At 41.5% G+C, this 22,515-nt stretch overlaps 1 protein-coding gene across 1 annotated transcript in view; it reads right to left on the bottom strand.

Moving 5' to 3' along the window:
* Positions 1–22,515, bottom strand: part of SCUBE1 (signal peptide, CUB domain, EGF-like 1) — a 266,905-nt gene that overhangs the window by 22,050 nt on the left and 222,340 nt on the right. Inside the window, exons 12-16 of the mRNA XM_014940071.1 lie at positions 13,762–13,878; positions 8,957–9,079; positions 4,953–5,072; positions 3,247–3,339; positions 1,602–1,718 (exon numbers count right to left, since the gene is read on the bottom strand). Of these exons, the coding sequence (XP_014795557.1) occupies positions 1,602–1,718; positions 3,247–3,339; positions 4,953–5,072; positions 8,957–9,079; positions 13,762–13,878 (570 nt within the window). The remainder of the gene's footprint in view (positions 1–1,601; positions 1,719–3,246; positions 3,340–4,952; positions 5,073–8,956; positions 9,080–13,761; positions 13,879–22,515) is intronic.

The raw sequence follows: 22,515 nt of genomic DNA, 5'->3' as shown, positions 1-22,515 counted from the left end.
ATCCTATCCCAAGCTAGAGGAACTGAATGCCCTCGTCAATTATGTGTAACTTCTGAGAAGAAAGGCCACAATCTGTTGGGACACAGTCCCATACGCATCCTCTTCCTCTATAAAGAAAACCGTGTGAAAACCATCCTTTTTGTGATGGGTGATGTAACTTCCAGGTCAGGGAGAAGTTTCTAGCACTCACGCCACCAGAAGGATTTCATTCCAAGCGTGTGACTGTATGATACATTCTTACTGATAGACCCAGAAGTTCAGATGACATAACAAACACAAAGCAAAGCAAGCAAAGGACAAAGAAACGGATCCAAGAAATACATTCCCATGATGACTGTACAGACCAAAACCACCAACTTCCATGACTTTAAAAATGAGTCTGATAATCACATCTCATTAAAAGAATACAATACATAAGGACACGGGGAGCATCTTGACGACCGAGACTTGTTTTAAGCCAATACTTGGAAAATTAGAGAAAATAAATGCCTAGATTGCAGTGTAAGGATAAAATGTGACTCTAAATCTTTAAACCATTAGCATTTTTAAAGGATAGCTATTTTTACTCTTCTGTGTTCAGGGCTCATATATGATTCCACACTCACTAGCAATAGTGGTGGTAAGACAGATTCACAACAGAGAAGGTGTCACCAGTAGACTTCTGCTGTAAGCTGCTAAGTTGCTCTAAGCAACGATAGAAGCTGTTGCAATTGCACCCATTCTGTGTATTAAAATCTGGAAAATTTTGAGTTAATATTAAATTTAAATTAACTTCAAATATTTTAAGCTGTGGAAATGCACTGCAATAACACCCAAACACTCTTTAATTGTCCCTGTCATGATATCAAGAGGACAGAGAACAAGAAATAAATGCCATAAAGATCTGTTAAATATATATCACTTTTAAAGTCATTTTTGTTTTTAATTTTACAAGTGAGGTCCAAAACTACTACTAATAAAAACCCATACTTAGTCATACAGAGTTTTAAAAACATTTGACTACTTTGAATCAGCCTGACACAACCTTTTTTTAAATTTCAGATTTTTGTCTAAATCCTCTAAATATTTTTTCTAACATCATAACTGCTCACTCCAACATAACAAAAGATCTAAGGTTGTGTAACATCAGATTTTGATTATAGCTTTCCCACTTAGGGCTGTCTTTGCTGCTGCAATGGGATACTAATCCAGCGTAAAGCAAATGAATAGCTTTTATTTTCTTTTATAAACCTCATTTGGGAAAACTAAACCAAATCAAACCAAACTTCCATTGTTCCATGTAACTTTGAATTGGTCATAGCTTTTTGTCTCAGGACATTTCTGCCATTACCAATGCCAGAAAAAGGATCAGCTTAATTCCCAACCCATGCATTTTTGAACAAAGATTTTTCCAAGCAGCTGGTGACATTTCAGCACTGTCAGATCCAAACTGGAGGCGCTGTTCAGCTGCAGCGTGAACCTTGGCCTGAACTTAAATTCAGATCCAAATATGAAAACCATTATTTTTTTTCTGCCTGCAGTGTGAAAACAAAATATGCAAACAAGCAAGCAAACAAACAAAAAAATAGAATGCTGTTTACATGTTAGAAGAAACCACATACCTAAAACAGCTTGCTTCCCAGAATCTTTTGTTTTTTCTTTGCTGCGAGGCCGTAAATGGCACTTTGCATCTTTAATTTTAAAACGAGCTTTCTGCTTGATTGGAGGGGCTAACGAATCTGTTGACGTAAAGTAAAAAAGCCATCATTTGGGATGCAGATGAAATGAAGTCTGGAACTTCTTTTTAAAAACACACTCAACAGGCTTCTTGCAACAAAGAAAAGAGACGGCGCAAGAGTTATGCACCTTGTGCAAGAGGATCCATTTCCACAAGTTCATTTTTTCACATAAGTACTTACTCTTCAGCTCATAAAGATTGATGAATTTGCTACTATCACAGATGTTCTGCTTCCCCTCCAGCAGGCCTGCACATCTTGGTGGAATTTGGGCGAATTTGTCTCTTACTATGAAAAAGGTTAATTCCTACCTTTTTTTTTCTGACTCTGTCTGTGACTTCCCATGTTTCTTGGCCGTTGTTCTGCTCTTGCTAATGCCAACCAGGAATAAGATTAATTTACTGGAGCTATGCTGTTGGCAGTTGAAAACAATCCAAAGGAAATATCTTTATTTGACAGCTGTCTATGGCTCGCAAGCTTTATTCTTCAGCTTTAAATCCAAGCCAGTTACATCTTGTGACTTTAAAGGCTGTTCTACAGCCATGCACTGCTTAGAAAATGTAGCAGCTGACTGACTTCCTCACAAAGTCCATGGTGGAAAAGGCTGGGCTGGGACCTGGAGCAGGTGGAGGGTGGTCACAGGTAAGTGCTGCAATGTGGGTCCCTCTTTCCTTGGAAAAGCCTTGCTTTTTTTCCAAGGAAAAGCCTTGCTGAACCAGGACTACAGAGGTAGCCTGCCCCTGTGCCACGGCAGCCACATCTGCTGCCGTGTTACCTTGCTCCACAGCACTGTGCCTCCTAACACATGCCAAATATGTAAGAAATAAGTGGTTAGAGAACTGGCAAATTGTAGAGAAGTAAGGCAGGTAATGATACATAAAGTGGGCTGAAACTCCCCGCTGCTGGATGCTGTTTCAGCTGCTTCTAATTTTGCCAGACTTCAACAATTTTGAGCTGAACTCTTTTTTTTTTTATGCTTATATCAGCTTTAAGACATATTTTTAAATGTCTCTGCAAAAATAATACAGCTATTTCTGAGAACAAGATGAATGAAACGCAGTATGTGCTCATAAAACTCTCATAACTTTTTTATTGGGAATCCCCAGTAGGAGGATCCGTGCTCCTAAGGAAGGACTTTGCAAGTGAGGGCTGGAACCCACTGTAGCCTTCTGCTCTTGTGCTACTGTTGGGCAACTCTGTCTAACTTCCAAATCTGGGAAGAAATTTGCCTTGCTGGACTATGTAAAGTACAGTGTGCTAAATATTTGTCCTTATTGAATATATCTCAAACCTCCACCACTCCTATACTGACCTACCAACACAATGCCACACCGGAGGGCAACGAAGCGCAGGCCAGCCCTCCAGGAGAGGCTGCAGAACAGCAGTTGTGTGTGTGATGAAACACAAGGTACCTTAATTCTGGCCTTGTGTAACTTGAGAGCTGTATGTCTTGCGACTCCTGAATGATCTGGGTGAACTCCATCACCTACCTCCTAGAGACCAAGGCCTGGGGGAGCAGGAGAGCACCTACCTGCACAGCTGGGCAAGGTGGCATTGCGTTTCTGCTGGGCCTTGCCTTGCTGGACGGGGACACCACAGCTCAGCGTGTAGCTGTTCTCCGAATCTGTGGGGCAGAACACAGAGTCAGCACATGTGGCAACAGTCTTACAAAGAACCTGCTCCCCTCCTCACCCCAAGCATTAACGTTCGGCGCTTGAACAAATTTATTCATAATGCTAAATAAGGAGCCATTTCAAGCACTGAACTTGGATTTTCAATGGCTGGAATAGTTTGCCAAAGTCTACTGCTCCACAGTGTCAGCTACAAATTTTGTTCCTTCCACCACTGAAATATTATGTTTTATAAACAATTTGGCATGAGGTGAGCTGTAAATAATTCCGTGGTGCACAAGTAGAAAATGGTTGTCCATGGCAGAGCCCTTGTGCTTTGATCACATCTATAATTTTAAAAATAAACAAAGTACTTTCCTAATAATTTTAGCTTCACACTCTAGCAGAATTTATTGGCAGGAACAAAAAATAACATACTTAGAACTGTAACAGAGTTTACATATTGCAGATAAAACTGTAATGGTGCATACAAATTAGGTAAATGCATGGTTCTAGCAATCTCTGCTAAACTGAAAATAAAGTGTGAACAGCTCGACTGCACGGAATGCCAGGACTAAGATGAAAAGTAGATGCCCCTGTGGGAAACAATCCTGTGCCAGAACCAGATCGTATATGAGAAAGCAATAGCAATCCCCAAACTCCCCCTGCCCCGCAAAACTGTGTAATGAAAATCACCTGTAGCAAATGATAAAAACAAGGCAGGTTGGTGGGCGGGGTGGGGGGGGAGGAGGGAAAGATGAAGTGCCTGAGTTTCTATAAATAACACGCAGCTGAACTACTACCAGCAAAATTTATTAAAACCCAGAAACTGCGTGAACTAATACTGAAAAGATCCTTTTTTGCCACACAGCCTCTTGAGACCTCCATTTCACATGAGACAGCAAGACAGGTTCAAAACGGTTCCCAGGTCATCCTTTGCTCCACAGTGCTCCTGGCTGAGCTGGTGGAAGTTTGATGGCTGCCCTGGCTGGTGGGGGAGCTTCATCATGGGCTGTGGCAGCCACAGCATTAAATGTCCCAGCGTGTCCCACCCGTCCTCTCCTGCCACTGCTGTGCTTGCCCAGCTGAGTTCCTCTCAGGGGACCCTCTGCTTTGGGATTCATTTCTGCTCCTGCTCAATCACACAGTTACAGGGTATTTCAGATCATGATGTCATTTCAGTTCATCATTTTAAGCAGATGTCTGGGTGGGCACTGGGGACTCCGCTCAAGTTGAAAAACATCGCACTAAAAATTAGCAGGAATTCACTGAAATCAACTGTTCATTTTTTCCCTCACGTTTGACATAGCAACTCAATACATTACAATTCTTCTTTTGCACCATCCTGGTTAAGGTGCATGTCTCTCTCAGGTTTTTGTTAGAATGTCTCCAACCCCACAAACAGCACCTCAAATTAAATAACGAAGAGCAAAACCTCTAGTGTAACTGGCAGTCAGTTCTTCTTGTATTTAATGATGCGCTTGTCTGACCCAATTTCATTTATAATAATGATTTTGCTCATTTACAGTTGTCCATAACAAAAACTGAATGCAAGAATCATGAATACATTAGTAGAGAAAAATAAAGTCATGTTCTAGACTTAGGAGAACAAGTGCTTTGTACAAACCTGGAACAAAAAGGGTGTTGGATGGGCATGACAGGAAGCAGCTCTCTATGCCTCCTGTCTTGCTACACACCAGCTGAGCCTTGGGAGAAGGTTTGGAATTCGGGAGACATTTCACCATCTCTGAGGAGAAGAAGAAAAAGAGATATGAAAAAAAATCAGACACTGCCCAACCCAGAACCCTTGTGCACCCCCTTGAGTACAGTGGTGAGGAAAGGTAGAAGTGGCAACAAAGCAAAATCATGGGCTCAGATGTTTCTGAAAAAAGCACATATTAGGGAGAAAGTATCTGGATCTGGAGCTTGGACTTGAAAATGAAACTCCTTCACATTTTTAAACCTAGACTGTAGATCAGCCTTTCCCTCCTGTCCTTCACTTTGGGACTGTTCAGGTCGAAATCTGCACTCTGAAAGCCAGGTGTCTCTCTAAATTGTGAGCACAATTCTTTGTGTACATCTTGATCTCAGAAGCAACAAGTAATACTAAGGACCTGAGATGTCCTCTCCCCCCTTTTGGAGTCACAGCTCTCTGGCTTAACAGGCCGACTACCACACCGTGCACTGGAGTCACCCTGTGTTTATTTAGATGACCGCTAAAATGGTATTTTCCACTTCTCACTCCAACTCTTGCAGACTTTTTAATTTCAGCTCCATGTTCAAGCTTCTGGAAGTAGAAAACTTCCCAGCCAGGCAGGGAAGAGGCAGGACATGCTGGGATAGAGATGGATAGTCCCACTGGTCCTTTCAGCTGCCAACGAAACGCCCCGAGCAATGCTAGAACGGACACCTTGACGCACAAATAGACATCAGCTATTTCTCATCAGCGCCCACCACACAAGGCACATTGTGGAAGGAGGAAACATCCAGGTTCTCCTCTTAGCTTCATGGCAGGATGAAGACAAAGCACTTGCAGGTCTCACAAGATGCTCTTTGTATTTGGGTAAGGGATGGTTTGTGTTTTACCTGAAACTACATGCAGTTGTTATGAATTGCTGGACCAGTCTCTGTGCTTCACCCCGAGGTGATGGTATACCACTGGTAATTACATCCCTGCATTTATTTTAATTTGACATCTTTTGGGACTGAAGTGTTACTTAACTACATCCTTCTCCACACAGATAACGAGGTTCCTTCTCTGCTGCAGCCAAGAGGTGCCATCACTACCTGCACTGAGGCAGCCTCACCAGAGATTTGACCCCTGCACTGACTGCTGGCCAAGTGCACCTGGGCACTTTTTAAAGCAGATATTTCACATTTCATCAGCTGGTAAAATCTCAGTCAGGTGTCTGTAGAGTAGCTCTTGCTTCAGCCCTGTAAAAAAGCCTCTTCAGGTACATCCGCTGTTTCTCTGACTGTTCCTCGCTCTTTCTTCCACCACGTGCTCTCACAAGACTTGGCTGACTCTCGTTTTGCTCGTGGCTGACTCTGCTACTGCAAATGTCATTTTTCCTACCCCTCAGTTCACCACTTAGTTTGAGGAGGGATCAGAGCTGCAGCATCTGAGTCCATCAGGAAGCAGCCAGACTGGTTTGGGTCTGCCGGGGTTTGGGAAGAGCCCAGTAGAATTAGGATGAAACAGGGCAATTCAAATGTTGTAGCTGGAATGAACCTTGCCTGGCTTGGCTTGAATGCAGAGGAAGGGTCCCAGGAGCTACCAGCTGGTTTGTGTTCCTGGCCTCACTGCTGGTTAAATATAAATATATATGAGTCCCTTAAACACACCTGATGTTCACATCTCAAATACGGGAATAATCATCCTCCACTTACCTCCCTCCTAAGGCCTTTTATGTCGCTTTGGTGATGTTTTTAAAGAATTTATTTCTTTGGACTGAGGAGACAACATGAGCGCAAAGCGTCATTGCTGAGCCAAAGAGGATTTTGTTACTGCAAATGTCTCCAAATCATGTGGCATTCAGGATCATTAGGTATCATTCTCTTCCTTTTTATTGTGCTCTTATAACAATGTAGAATGCAGTTTCCTCTAAACAATGTTGGTAATAAAGGCAGGCGATCAGCAGGGAGATGACACCCATTTTAAGCCTCATTAAATTCATCAAATAAAACAGTGTATATCAATAGAGAAGGATGTTCTATTTTCCATCTTCCAACTGAGTATTACAAATAATGAAGAGAAATTTACAACTATGAAAATATTTTCAATACAGCCTCTTACTATGGGAACAGCACTCTTAGTACAAAACTTCTGTGGTCTAACTATATACCAGACTTCAAAAAATTTTAGTCCCTGCTGTTAATTTACAAACTCCTTTCCAGAGGAGTAACTGCTAAGTTACAAGGCAGACCTAGTGGATAACTAAAAAAACCCAGAGTTAACCATTTCTTACTTCTGTAGTACTCAGTTCTCTAGACAGCAGTGAAGGTAATATATGTAAAGGTAAGTGGGAAAAATTAGGCAGTTAATTGTAGTTAGGAAGAAAACCAGTGGGAAAGGCTGCAATCCAACTTTAAATACTCATCCCCTGCCCTGCCCAACTTTGGTTATAAAGGGCTTTCTGTACTGTATCCGTACTGTTTTCCATATCCGTGTCAGTGAAAAAATGCCACAGTTGCATGGTCATGGTCATGCGAGAGGCCAGTGTGGTGCTCTCTGCTTCAGACTGTAGTGCTTTCCCTCATACCTGCAGAGGTTCCCTGAAGTAAGGTCCCCCCATTTCTTGTTCTGTCTTGCTCCCAGATAGGTATTAAGCACAGGCCCCAAATGTACTTATGAGAAATTATTTGTGGTTAAAAAACCAACCCCAAACACAAACAAAACCCCCACAACCCAAATTTGACTATGAAAGACCCAGGTACGCCATTCCCTTTAAAAACATTAAACCAGAATTAAAATCTTATGGAATGGCAACAGCTATGGCTAAGATTTCCTGTGCTTCAAATGAGACCCCAGAGAAAAACAAACAAACAAACATAAAGTCATCTACTAAAAGGATACAAAAATTCAGATCTGCCACAAATTAGAATCATAGAATAGAATCATAGAATGGTTCGGGTTGGAAGGGACCTTAAAGATCATGGAGTTCCAACCCCCCTGCCCTGGGCAGGGACACCTCTCACCAGCCCAGGTTGCTCCAAGCCCCATCCAGCCTGGCCTTGAACACTTCCAGGGATGGGGCAGCCACAGCTTCTCTGGGCAACCTGTTTCAGTGCCTCACCACCCTCAGAGTAAAAAATTTCTTCCCGAGATCTAATCTGAATCTTTTTTCTTCCAATTTAAAACCGTTTCCCCTTGTCCTATCATTACATCTCCTGGCAAAGAGTCCCTCCCCAGCTCTTCTATAGGCACCGTTGAGGTATTGAAAGGCCACTATAAGGTCTCCCTGGAGCCTTCTCTTCTCCCGGCATACCAATCCCAGCTCCCTCAGCCTGTCCTCATAGGAGAGGTGCTCCACCCCTCTGATCATCTTCGTGGCCCTCCGCTGCCCCTGTTCCAGCCAGTCCATGTCCTTTCTAGGTGGCACTAGCAGCATGAGTGTTGTAATTTTAGTGGTGTCAGGACTTGTGCTCCTTGCAATTAATACTTCTGACACAGCACTTTATGTTAAGCAGGATACCTTTGGAAATAACTTGAAAAACTGGGGTACGGTGCTGTGAATTTAGATAATAACCTGAATACCTAGATTACCCTTAGAGGAAAATAGAATTATAGCTGCGGTCACAGAGATGGACAAAGGACAAATAAAGGACAGAACAATAGAATATATAAAACAATAAGACAACATAGATTTGTGTGAATGGAATCGTAAAAAAAAAAAAAAAAAGTTCAACCCAAATAAAATCCAACATATTGCCCATTCTCTAATCCACCTGCCGTTATGTTCTCGCCCGTGGACACCCATAGGCTCAGGTGTTATCTGAGTTTGTAAAATGATTTTGGAGATCCGTATTGTGAAAATGCAGCATCCCTCAGACAAAACCACGGGCTTTTCCACCCTCCTGGAGAACAGGAGCATCACCACAGTCACCTCCGAGTCAGTCTCCCACACTTACCAACGCAGTCCTTTTTATTCCAGTGCAGTTTCTTTCCAGGTGGACAAACACACTCATAGCTCCCCATTGTATTAAGACACCCATAGTCGCAGCTACCATTGCTGATGCTGCATTCATCAATATCTGAAATGTAATTAAAGTTGAGAAGAGTATTAACCATAGGTACACATGTATACCGTGTGTTAAGATACTATGTGCATAAAGATACCTGCTTCTACTATATCTTTTATATTTAAATCTATATAAGCATGTATTAATGCAGTCAATGTTCACATCAAACAATTTTAGTTCATATTGAATGTATCTGTCCTTACACACGTGTATAGCTCCTACTCTCTCAAGAATTTATGCACACGATAGAATTTACTCACCAGGACTAGTTACACTGAAATTCTTGAAAGTACCCACAAGATATGAAACATGCTCAAAAGTCTCTGCAGCATCTGGACAATAATGTATATTGCATTATATGGAAAAATGTCAAAGGCATAAACATCTGTGAGATTAGATCACTTCTGCATAACAGGGAAATAAATTCTCCATAGTGATTCCCAGAGTTTGCTTTAGAAATTCTTCAGATGAAGGAGGAAACTATATATTTCATAGGAACCTAGCAGTTGAAATGTAGTTTACTTGGTCTTCTGATCCTCAAATATAAACGAAAGATAAAAAGCTTGCAAGAAGACAAAGCAATTATGTGATGTTCCACATAAAGTCTTTCAACTTGAGATACATTAGAAAACTATTTGGTCAATATTAGGTATAACCTTTTTAGTCTATCCAGTCAGCATTTATACACCTGTGCCAATATGGCCCGTCTCTATTCTCCTCTCCTCCCACCACCAGAACGGGTGTTTATCCATCACACTCAACAGCAGTTGTGCTGCCCTGTACTCACCCCTGGATCACGCTCGGACACGTTTAGGACACGAGATGGCACAGGCCAAAATTGTCAGATGGCAGCAGTGAACCATCAGTTGTACGTTGCTGCTCCAGACCCTTTAACTTACTGGTACAGCCACGACCTAAAAGCCCTTGTTATGAACGACAACCCTGTTATTTTAGGCACTGCACTAACCTCAACAACAAGTGGTTTCTGCCTTCTGAACGCAGCTAAAATGGTGGTGTTGCTGTAATAGACTTTCACAAGGGACGCAGGTTGAGCCGTTTGACAGATGTTCAAATGAGCCAGAATGACACCAAATCATCATGAGAAATGCTGAATTGCTAATACTCTGGCTTAATGATAGGCCTCAAAACATAACTGTAGGAAGAAAATTGCCACTTAATGTGTTTCTAAGTAAGGTCTGGCCATAAAGGCCCACAGATTGTCCAACTGCCCTTCCAACCCAAGCCTGAGTCCAGGCGTCAGGCGCCTTTCTAGACATCATTATGACTTTTGGGTCAGGCTCAGGACTTCTGGAGGCCCTGGGTCAGCAGTTCCAAAAACTTACACGGGAGATAGTCCCAGAAAAGAACTTTTTCTGGGAAATTTTGTACATAATGGTCAGGCTTATGCTGAGTGGGATCTTCTTGTGAAGCCATCCTTTGAAACACGTCGTGCGCAGTGCTCCTGCCAGTGAGCTCTGGCTGAACTGTTCAAACCCGAGCTCTTGCTGTCAAGTACCTCAGCCCAGAACCAAGCTCCTGAAGCAGCAGCCAAATTCCCAAAGGCATTGAACAGTCCTTCAGATTCTGCTGACTTTCCCAAGCCAATCCTATACAGGATTTCCCTATACAGCAAATAGGGCTTTACATAAACAGGTGGTGTAAGTGCTAGCACTGTCCTTCTAAAAGATTCCCTTGCTACACACGACTTTTATTACAAGAGATGTCATGAAAAGGATCCCAGAGAGAGCAACAAGGGTTGCCCCTCAGCACAGAAGGCCCAAAACAAGGACATTGCCAGGTAGTTTATTAATTATTAGTAGATGGGAAGCGAGATTGAGAGAAATCTTACCAAGAGGCAAGCTTGCACCAAATCATTTTGAAGGTTCTAGTTATTTCTCTCCAGTTTTGACTTCTGCTCAGTGCCACATGGAAGGCAGACAGGGTAATAAGTTATTTGTTCCACTGTAAACACCACTCTCCAGGGCTGAGTAAAACTAATGATAGGCCTGAGCAGCAAAGCTCAGAGCCTGTACAAGTCTGGATTCAGAGCTCGGATTTGGGATCTGCCCATTATGGGAAAAATAGCAGGAGGTTTGGATCTGGTTATGTTTTTGCCCGCAGTTCAGCACGGAGTATTTCCAGTTAGAGTTTTTGTCCTACTCCAGTCTTATTTAAAAGACCGAAGCTGAACTGAGGCAGAAGATTATTTAAAGACTGAGGCTGAACCCCAGATTTTGAGGCTTTCCCTAAAAGAATACATACATTAAGTCTTTAAGGAATCAACACTGAAACTGAGTATCAGTCTCTCCACACCCCATATAGCATAGGTGCTAAAAACTTTCAGACTCTGACTTTGTTTTCAGAACTGCCCTCAGGTGGAGGCTTTTTCCAAGCTTGATGGACTCCTATTTCTCCACCTGCCTGCCTCTACTATACAGTGAATTCATTTGTTACTCACCCTGCTCTATAAAATACACACTAACACACACCTCCTACACCTTTCTTCCAAAGAGAAGCCAGCCAGAGATATCATTAGCAACCTTACAAAATCAGGTGAACTTGGCACTTGGACAAAAGTGAGAGGCCAGTATCTGTTTCTGCTGCATCAGTCTGTGTGGCACAAAGCAAATCACATGGGAATGGAAAAAAAAACCAGAGCCTTTAACTGTATCTTTTTGGCTCAGTCTGTAGCATGATTTACTTACAAATACATAGAGGGCAACTCTTGCATCTAATATGCACTGCAATGTCCGCTCCACGAATTCAGAGCCATTAGGACCCAACACTGTTCTGAGCAATTCCTCTAGCGTGCTTTCCCTGGGCTCAGTCTGACTCGGATCAGAACCTGGCCTGAATACATGGCTTTTGTGGATTTAAAGTCAGGGCTTTGTTTATAGTATGATGTAAGGTTCACTTAGTTTGTATCTTGAATAATTTGAATAGGGCAATGAAGCTGGTGAGGGGTCTGGAGAGTAAGTCTTATGAGGAGAGGCTGAGGGAGCTGGGGTTATTCAGTCTGGGGAAGAGGAGACTGAGGGGAGACCTTATTGCTCTCTACAACTCCCTGAAAGGAGGGTGTAGAGAGATGGGGGTCGGTCTCTTCTCCCAAGTTACAGATGATAGGACAAGGGGTAATGGGTTCAAGTTGCACCAGGGTAGGTTTAGACTGGACATTAGGAAACAATTCTTCACAGAGAGAGTGGTCGGGCATTGGAATAGGCTGCCCAGGGAGGTGGTTGAGTCACCATCCCTGGCTGTGTTTAAGAACCGTTTAGATGTGGTGTTGGGGGATATGGTGTAGGGGAGAACTTTAGAGTAGGGTGGATGGCTGGACTCGGTGATCCTGAGGGTCTCTTCCAGCCTAGATAATTCTGTGATTCTGTGAATAATTAAATAATTATTTTTAACCGTATTTTACCTAAAGAAACACATTTTGTTTTACATTTAAAAATAGCATGGAGAGTTTCTTTTGTGTCAGTATTTTCTAGTAAGTCATTCAGATTCAGGGCTATAAGGTTTTCTTATAATTTTGTCTTTTCACTTTTGTTTGTGTAATCATAGAATCATAGAATAGTCTAGGTTGGGAGGGACCTTAAAGATCATCTAGTCCAACCATCAACCTAACTCTGACAAAAAAATAAATAAGAAATAAGCAATAAAAAAAGAAACAAAAAAAAACCCCACTAAACCATATTCTTAAGGACCATGTCAACCCATCTTTTGAACACCTCCAGGGATGGTGCCTCAACCACTTCCCTGGGCAGCTTAGTCCGTGTAATGCTGGCCTGATTGGTTAAAAGCATAATTCAAACTTAATACACTTAACAAATCCCTCCAAAAACCACCATCTTTTGAACACCTCCAGGGATGGTGCCTCAACCACTTCCCTGGGCAGCCTATTCCGTGTAATGCTGGCCTGATTGGTTAAAAGCATAGTTCAAACTTAATACACTTAACAAATTCCTCAAAAAACCTCTTTGCTCTCCTTTGACCATTGTTCTGAACACAATCTAAACCTACCCCACCTCATTAAACATTCAGACAGGAGACAACAGCGATACCAGGGGTTTTAGCCAGGCCAGCAGCAGGCAGTCTCGTACTGTCATACCCCTGGCAAATGCTGGACTTAATTTGAGTGCTCTAAAATTCTCCTGCCTTTATCAAGTAGAAGTTGAACTTCTAATTTGGTCACTGTGGTAATACTGCCCTATGATGCACTTAAAAATATCCCTCTCCTGGATACCCAAACGTTGTATCACCAATTCTTTTCGGTTATGCCAAAAAGGTTGAAGAGCTAAAGCAGCTCCACAGAAGATGGGAAAAAGATATCCCGCAGCCTTCCATTATGAGTTTCATAGAGAGTTTATGTCAAAGTCTGGTAAGGACAAATAAAAATATATCCAAGATTTGTAAACTTTGTAAAACTGACACCCTTCTCCCATTCTCTTTGTTGCCTACCGTTTGAAGCATTCCTGCTGTAAACACCTCCTGTGGAAGTGCTGATTGTAAACTCTGCTTGTAAACTCTGTAAGGAAGCTTACCCTGCTTACCCGTCCAGCTCATGCTATTTTAGCTTTATTTTAACTTTTTTGGCTTATCATCTTGAGTTCTAGAATCTTCAGCTAAAAGAACATGTGGATCAGTGAACAGCTCACAAAGCAAACAAACAGATAAGCAAAACTCAAGGTCCAAACCTCCGCAGTGTGTCAGTCCATACAAGGTGTAGCCTTTGTGGCAGAGACATTCAAAGCTTCCAGGGTAGTTGATGCAGGTGTGATCACAGGTCCTCTCGAAAGAACACTCATCTATATCTGAATTAATAGAAAAAAGCATTAAGGAATTAGAATTCATTTAAACCGAATGTCTAGAATTTCACAATCATTTGCAGCATCTCGTTACTGATAAAGTATCCTGTATCATGCCAAGTAAAATCTGAATCAAACATCATTCTCCTTCCTCTAGTGCTGTACAAAGAAAGGACTTGCAGGTACATGGAGAAAGCTCAGAAAAGATAATTTGAAAGATAAATGAAGACTGTATTATATACGTTCACCATTAGATGGCAACCTTTAACTTCTGATCATATTTATCCAGTAGGGCTGTTGGGGTATTAAGGTTTGGGGGGGTTAGCGGCACAATGGAAGAAAGTTTTGGGTTGAATGAAGTCATTCCCTCTTTCATCGACCATTCCTCTGACATCTTGCCCACCAGGACTGGGAGCTGCTCACAGGCTTCTGCTCTGCCTACGCCAGACTGTACAGCGAGTTGCACAGCTACAAGGGGTAAGCAAAATACCGCCCGAGAATAAGCCCCCATCATGAATGTCTCAGGCTGCACCTGAGATACAGGAAATCTTAGCCCAAAGTCCACATTCTACCTAACTCAGGAAAATTTGACCTCTTCCCCTTAAAAAAGTCAGGCATCTCTAATTATCACTGCTCTCTAATGCGAAACCCTTATTTACATAGTCTCTTCCACCCGGCAACCTATGAAGAAAGCAATTACCAGTACAAAGGTTTTGCTGAGCAGGGTGATATAAAGGTTTATTTGACAGAAGGCATGATGGAATGGACCTGCTGAAAACTGTTACATTAAAGGTAACCTAAATAGCAACGTATGCAAAATAACAACAATTTGAGTGAATTTTAACCTCAAACAATTAGTGGGTTTTTTAAATCCTCTTCAGTGATTAATTTTTATGTTAAAAGGCTAGACAAATTAATACGATGGTATTATTTAAGAGTGGTAATTTCAACAAATCTCATTCCTCCAATATTCCTGAGGTATAAAGGAGTGGAATAGCATTGCTCTAATCGCTTGCACACTTGAGTTGCTTATTAAGAAAATGTCCCAAGCAACACCATTACTATATGCAACTCAGACTTTCATATTGTATAAGCTTAGAAAGCTGTGGATGCTTCAAAAAACTTGAAAACTCTCTAATACCTGAGGTTATGCTACCCAATTCCTATTATCTAAGTATTATTGATATAGTTTTGATGTTTAATGAAACGTTCTAGGTCCCATCCTGCTATTAATCATGTAAATACTTCACTTCAAGAACTATAAAATTAAGATATTGCATACATGTACATAAACCCAAAATCTGTGTGAGAGTTTATGCACAAATTTAAAATGTTGTAACCAGCTATATTTTATATGATCTCCAATTTTAAGTGTTTTGAAACATTCACACAAAAGAGAATTCACAATGTGGAAAGCAACTGCTCAGGCAAATGCGTAACATAAAATGAAATACACATGATGAACAAAAATCTCTGCTATTCAGTTTTATGTGTGCATCACAATCACTTGTTATGATCAAGTAGCCAAAACCAGACAACTGAGATTTTCTCTTTTAAAATCTATTTCATTTTAATGCATTTTCTATGCATTTTGAAATATCATTATTTGAGTTCTGAAAGTAATTTCTTTTTAAGGTTTCCTTTATAGTCTTGGAAATATGCAGCTTTTGAATACACATAAATGGCAAACTGTTTCAGTTTTCTCTAAATAAATACATAAAGCAAAATCATTTGGGAATGAACACTGCAGTTATAGTTTTAAAGGATTTTTAATGCATAAGAAGCCAAATCATACATCATGGTTTCATTCATGTGTAACCTTGTTCGCTATATGGTATTATAGGAAATGTACAAAAGCAGTTCATTTTCTGGCCTCTGACTTACCTTGGAAAGCTCTTTTTCAAAAATAAGTTTGTATTTCTCAACAGTGCTCTCATCCTGTACTGTTATAGTCAGTGGGGTTTATGCGTCGCTTTCACACGTACCACTTTGTGTTGTTTCATATTATAGCTTAGGTCTTTACAGGCTTTTCTGCACATTAAGAAGGATGCAAACCCCTCTTTGCCTGTGGAAACAACAGTCTGCCCAACAGTGGGAGCAGCCAGCTGCTCGCCAAGGAACAGCCACTCACGATGGACAAACCCATTTCTATCACACAACGTATCAGCGACTCATAAACTTCTACTGCTTACCCTGCCTGGCAGGGACGCCCAAACAAACACTGTTATTATAATACAAAGACGCCTATTAAAAGCTCTTTCGCCATCGAAACCCCTCATCCCACCTCCTGCTGCTGGTCTCATAAATTCAACCTCTGCTGAATTCAGCATCTTGCTTTGGCTGATGAGGGAAAGCCTCCTTGCAGATTTTTTCCTTGCTTAACAACAAGCCCCTCGGCCCCCTCTCCTTCTCGCCTGCGGAGGGTAGGGTTAGGCACTGCCCAGCCCAGCTTTCCACGGCGCCCGATCTGCAGAATCACCAGTCCCCTGAGGAATTCAGCACTGGTCATAGAAAAGGGGAAAATATGCACCACGTGCGCTTCACTAAAAGAAACCGGCGGTGTGATACAGGATGCTGAAATACTCCCACACTTCTTTTTTTGTTGTTAAAAAACTCTGAAATCTCTGGTCTGGGCACTGTTATCCCCTGGCTCCCAGCAACTTTGAAGTTGGCCCTCACACCTTTGTGGTGCTCCATAACGCTGCTTCATATTTACCCTGAAAGGATGTGCTTATTTCCCTCCACCCTCATGATACAGGTATAATCTCATAAAAGACTAAGAAGCGCTTGGTTTTCACCTTCACACCTCTGGGTTTCAAATCCTGCTTAGCACACAACTGGGAATGAACGTAGGTATCAAAATCTTTTTCTCCTTCGTACAAACAACACTACAGAATCCGGTAGCATTACCTACTGAAGAGAAGCCCAAAAATACAAAAGCAGAGATGTGGCAGGTTACAGCTAAAGCACTGAAAACAAATAATTTCTCTTTCAGTTTTGTGGTCACCCCTTACCCCCCCACAACACATGTACAGACTCAAACACACATACATTTTTGTATCGGGTCACTCCATGTTTCCCCTCTCCCACACACCAAAATAAATACTAAGAAATTAACTTTTTGGGTCTGGGGCACTCTTTAAATGATTTAAAAGTTATTTGAATTTAATTTTTGAACTGTTTCAACATGAAAAGCCAAAATGTTTTGCTTTCGAGGAACTACAGTGGAAAACCTCAACTTGAGGTTGAAGTTTCTATTCTATTTATAGCTGAATTTGGCATGAATTCACAAACAGTCCAAGCTGCCTCAGAACATTTGCTCAGATTTGCTAATGCACTTATTTGATACCAGACACATTCTTTTTACTTTCAGTTAGTCAAAAGTTCCTATCACGTTCACCACCGTAATCAGCATATCTGATTGTGACATTTCAACACATCAAGGGACATCTTCACAGCTTAACTGTTTGAAGCTTACAGGAACTATGGGGCTAAATACATCTTCAGTAGTACACGATCAGTTTCCTGCCAGAGGTAGGTTTTTTTCAGGGTTACTAACAGTTGGCTATAAATTCTAAGATGCGGAACTCCCCATTCACAGCAGATGACTCAGTGGAAGCATCAATTCAGGGGTTGGAGCAGATGACCTACAGAAGTCCCTGCCAACCTCCACCCCTGATTCACGTGCACACTGGTTGTCCCAGCCCTCTCTAAAGGCACTCTCTTTATGGAGTCCTGTGCTGCTGAGAGCTCTCCTTCCAGTTGCTGTTTCCGTGACATCAAGGCATCATCTCAGACTCTATAAAATTCAACATCTCTTCTATCAATCCACGTTCTCATCTCCGAAGAGAATGTTGGAATAGTGGAAGCACTTTATTTTTGCCTAGAAGGGATTCAACTCGATGAGATTGTTCAATGGTTTATTAAAAGAGGAGGATTTCCCTGTGTTGACAATGGTGGTCATGCTTGATAATATTTGTTTGGCTCTGCTCCTACTATTTCAAGCCAGCATTTGTGTTTTATTGTTGATTTTTCAGTCATACTTTTTTGTTGTTGTTGTTGTTCATGCTTTCACACATTAAATGATCCCAGAATGATCTTTATTTTTCTTGAACATAATGTTTGTTAGCAGGTGTCAGATCGTCAGTATTGGAAAGTAAATCCTTCCATCTATCTCCAGAAGGGAGCTACCACAGATCAAATTTCTTCTAAGTTTCCTCACGCAGATATGTCTCAAAGGTGACCTGAGGGAGCAGGGAGAAAGCAGCTCATTCTCCAGGCTCATTCAAGTCCCTGCCCTTTCCACTGATGCTGGTAGTAAACTCCCAATTACAGTAGCACCAGTAGCACCAATTGTTCTGGTGGTTTGTCTGATGTGGACACTGACTCATTTGTGGACGTAGAGTGCAGGGCACCAAGAAGCCACCACACAGTAATGATTTTTGCTCAGTCTGAAACTGAGCTGGATCCCTACCAGCATCTCTGAAGTGAAAGGCTCCTTTCTGTATCCTGCTTCCAGTCCTCAAATGCAGTGCCCTGGATTCTTGATTGTCATTGCTTTCTTCTCTAAAATAAACTTCAGAGTAATTAAAAGAAACCCATGGTCAGGAAATTAAAGTGCAATGCAGGACATTTCCAAAAAGCATTAGCGTTGTGAGCAAGCAGCTCAACGCTAAACATTTACAGGTGAGGCTGGTAAATAGCACTTGTTTAAACAGAGATGTTTTGAGGACTGCAAACTGATGTGGAATCTGCTGTGACTCCCTGACAGAAAGTACAGATGTAAAACTCACTCGCACAGAGGTACAGGTGTGATTTGGGGCTTGCACCTATAGAACTCAACAACTCAATGACCAGTTTGCCCAATCTCACATTAAAAATTTACTGCGAAAATAAGGATTGCCTCTCTCTTTCTTCCTTAATATCATTTTGTTTATTAATATTTATAACAAGTGAAGAAATTGGTGAGCAAAAACCAAAGGTCATCATGACAGCTTTTCTCTGAGACGTACATTAAGCAACTAGGTTAATTTATGAAACTGGGAGCCTCCTTCCAAAACCCAGGCCACATATGATGCTCGAATAAGAGTCTGCTCTCACTGCTTGAAGTATTTTTCATGTGGTCTAAAAACAAACATGACAAGGGGAGATCGCCGTTGTTTGATGGTGCTATTGTGTTACAGAGAACAAGATAGGAGGGACTCAAACTCAATCAAATAGAAGCTATAACAGGGATTTAGGACAGAGTGCAGACTGTAATGATTCTGGACACTGTGAGCAAAGAACCCATCTTATGTTTGATTTTTCTGTGTTCAGTGAGGCAAGACATGAAGTATGCATTAGATCACTGCACATATATATATTAAATTTAAATATACTATTCCACATAGAAATAAAATAGAAAATGAAATAAAAAGAAAAGGAAATATTGATGTCTACTATGGATGCCTTCATCAGTAGAAGTGACTCATGCCGGTAGATCACTCCAGCCAAAAATGATCACGATATTACAGTAATACTTTGAGATGCAATCACAGCCATGACTCCATACACTCCCAATCCTCCCAGTTAGCTTGAGTATACCCTCATTATGGCAGCAAAGATGCTATGAAAAACACACAGCAAGAAATCTGTGGTTTTCAGATTCATACATTCCTACTGTCTGACCCCCAGGCTGGAAGCGATGGCCCCAGTGTCCCACCACATTATGCAAAGAAAAGCCACTGCTCAATACAGTGGGGCTATCTCCTAATGTGGCCGCGTTCTCCTAATGCAAAAGTCCATCACACATAGTTTGATTTTGTCTGTCTCACACACCCTGGGTTTATTTTTAACGCCCAAGCCAAACGTGGCCTCAGTGTCGAGGACCCCACTCAACTGATCATGCACACAAGCCAAACTCAAGGCCAGTCAGAACGTTTTGTGTTCACATTTCTCAGCTTCCAAGTCATCGGCTCCTCTGAGAAACAGAGCCTTTCCTTTTTCTCATTCATTAAGCACACATACATAGAAACTCTAAAGAAGTGTTACATGATGTTTTTAAAATAAACACTAATGCTTTTTTTATATGTATTTTGGCTGAAAGTTATTTTCTGTCCTCCCTCCCCCTCCCCTTCAATGTCTGCAGGGAACTGATACCACCCATGTAATGTTGTTCACCTTACAGCCCAGCCAGCGTGGTTTCCAACAATATTTGACAGACATTAGGGAAACCACATATCTTAATCTGAGTGGTTGCTGGACCATAGGGAGTCATGATTCAAGCTATGTTCTCCAACAAACACCAGTTTAAATTCAGTATCGGTGAAGGTATTATTTTGCTACAGCAGCCATACGATGGGGTTTCCACCACATCTCGTGTTTTCTGATCCACAGCGACTTACCCCTGTTCACAGTTAGTAAAAATGCATCTTCCATCTGAGAACACAACCCTCTCACACACGTCCAGCACCGACCAGAAGGAATGGCTTATAGCTAACCTCCTTATGTTTCAAAGTCTACAATAATAAAACCAATGAAGAGGAAGCACGGAAAGATGTAGTAATATACAAACCCTCTACTTCATTACCTTCCCACTGAGTGCTTCTGGAGCAGACTAACACAAAGACCAAAAAAAAAAAAAAAAAAAAAGCCATAACCCCAAACCTTTAAAAGTAATTGAAACACCACACCCATTTAGACTTCCCACACTGGCTTGCAATCAACTCAACTTTGTTGCTGAGACGTAATTGTTAATAACATACTAATGATCTGCAGAAAAAACAGATCTGGCATTAATTGCCATACTTTTAATGTGAATGTAAGTGCCTAAGTAGCACAGCACATCTTGTATTTCAGAAATTTAAGTGGGAAACTGTCCATTATGACTAGCGTTGACTTGGATCAGGGCATTTATTTATTTAAGAACTTTATTGCTCACAGTTAACTACGTGATTAGTGAAGACCAAATGTAACACACTAATCAGGGAATGAAAGACTTCTGAAGGAAATTGATTCTGCTTGCAAGGAAATGTGTTTTTTATTAGAGATGATTTGTTCTTAGAAAGCAAAGTGGTAGTAAAACAAATAAATATATATAAACTGCAAAAGAAACCTGCAAAATATACTCGAGACAGAGGCAATAAATAATTAGAAACCTGTGACTTATTATGTAAGCATTCCTTAGAGGAGGTATTTCAAAGATTTAGCAGAACCAAATGAAATGACTATTACTCAGCTTCAGGGATAGGTACACAGTAGCAGTCAGTGACAAATTCTGCAGAATCGTTGGTTCCTACCCACTCTAATACAGGTCAGCCTACTGTTCCATGCATTATTTAAACATGCTGCCGTGGTTCAATTTGGGAACAGAAATTTGCTTGTAGCAAATTAGAGTTCATCTAGTTTCCCCAGACTAGACAAAGCATTTAATTGTACTCTTCACTTGTACCAAACAGTATGTCTCTGATCGTGAGCCACAGATCTAGGCAGTAATGCCATGAACAGGTCCATGTCTTGGTCCACATGGGAACCACGGAAATCAATGAGGACCTGCAGCAGCACCAGGGTCGTGCAGATATGCCTCCAGTCACATTCCCACCGGAGGAATTTGGGCTGCCTGCTCTGCAACCCACAGAAGGCACTTGCTGTCCCAGAAAGCAACACTTTCTAGCATGGTGTGGTTTAACATGGACTTCAGTAATTTCGACACGTTCCTTCCTCTGGGTTCAACACACTGAAGGGTTCAGCTGCTTTCTGGCAAGCTACTTGGCAGCCTGAGCTTCTGCCACAGCAGTAGAGTCTCCATGGACCTTGAACCTGACAGCTCTTCCAGGCTAGCTAAGCAAGAAGTGCTCTGCCAAACAGCCAAATGCCCTGGAAGAAGCAACACGGCCACGGTTTCCACTTGTTTAATTCATCATGGTATGGAATGCCTGGAGTGGGAATCCCGTCCCTTCCAGTCCACAGCTGAACTAAGGACCACTAGTGTTATCATCTACCCAGTTCTGCCTCATGGCCTCAATATCCTTTTATGTCTGCATGGTTTTATTCAGTATATTGAGATCCTGGGAACAGCTTCATCTTCCTTCCAGCCTATCTGTACCCATAATAAGTTCAATAACCTGATATCTCTGTTCTTGAGGCTCTCAAACTGCTAAACATCACTCTTAAGAGAGGTTGTGTCTTTGTACAGTACTAAATGCAGCATTAACACTCTAGAGCTCTGCTGCAAGTGCAGTTTAGGGAGACACAGCTATCTCTGGTTTTTGTCATTATGGTCTGATGATTTTAAATACTCTTATTTTGCTCTAAGCAATATCTGGATATTAATGATTTCTCCTTTCTCTGTGTGTTCTCACACTTCTGCCACATGTTTAAAGTTGAATGCTATCTTCCGAGTCCTAGCAGTGCGGATAGAAACTGGATATTTATTTTGACAGAATGAATATATTTAATGCCAGCAAGATGACCATATGCATTTAGTCTGACCTGCACTAAAACGGCCTCCTGCATTTTGCTTGGTAACCTCCATGGGCATCTCTGTCCCAGAAAGGATTTTCTAGGTGTTTTCCTGGGTTGATCTCTTAGTCTTCTCTACCAGTTTAATTTTGAGTTCAAATTGGTGTGATCCTTTTTAATGGCTAGATTTGGTAAAGGCTGAAT

This window comes from Calidris pugnax, unplaced genomic scaffold (genome assembly GCF_001431845.1).
Source record: "Calidris pugnax isolate Ruff unplaced genomic scaffold, ASM143184v1 scaffold36, whole genome shotgun sequence".
In the NCBI taxonomy this organism is placed as follows: domain Eukaryota; kingdom Metazoa; phylum Chordata; class Aves; order Charadriiformes; family Scolopacidae; genus Calidris; species Calidris pugnax.
The sequence above is the reverse complement of the archived record's forward strand: the minus strand, read 5'-3'. Positions and strand labels throughout refer to the sequence as shown.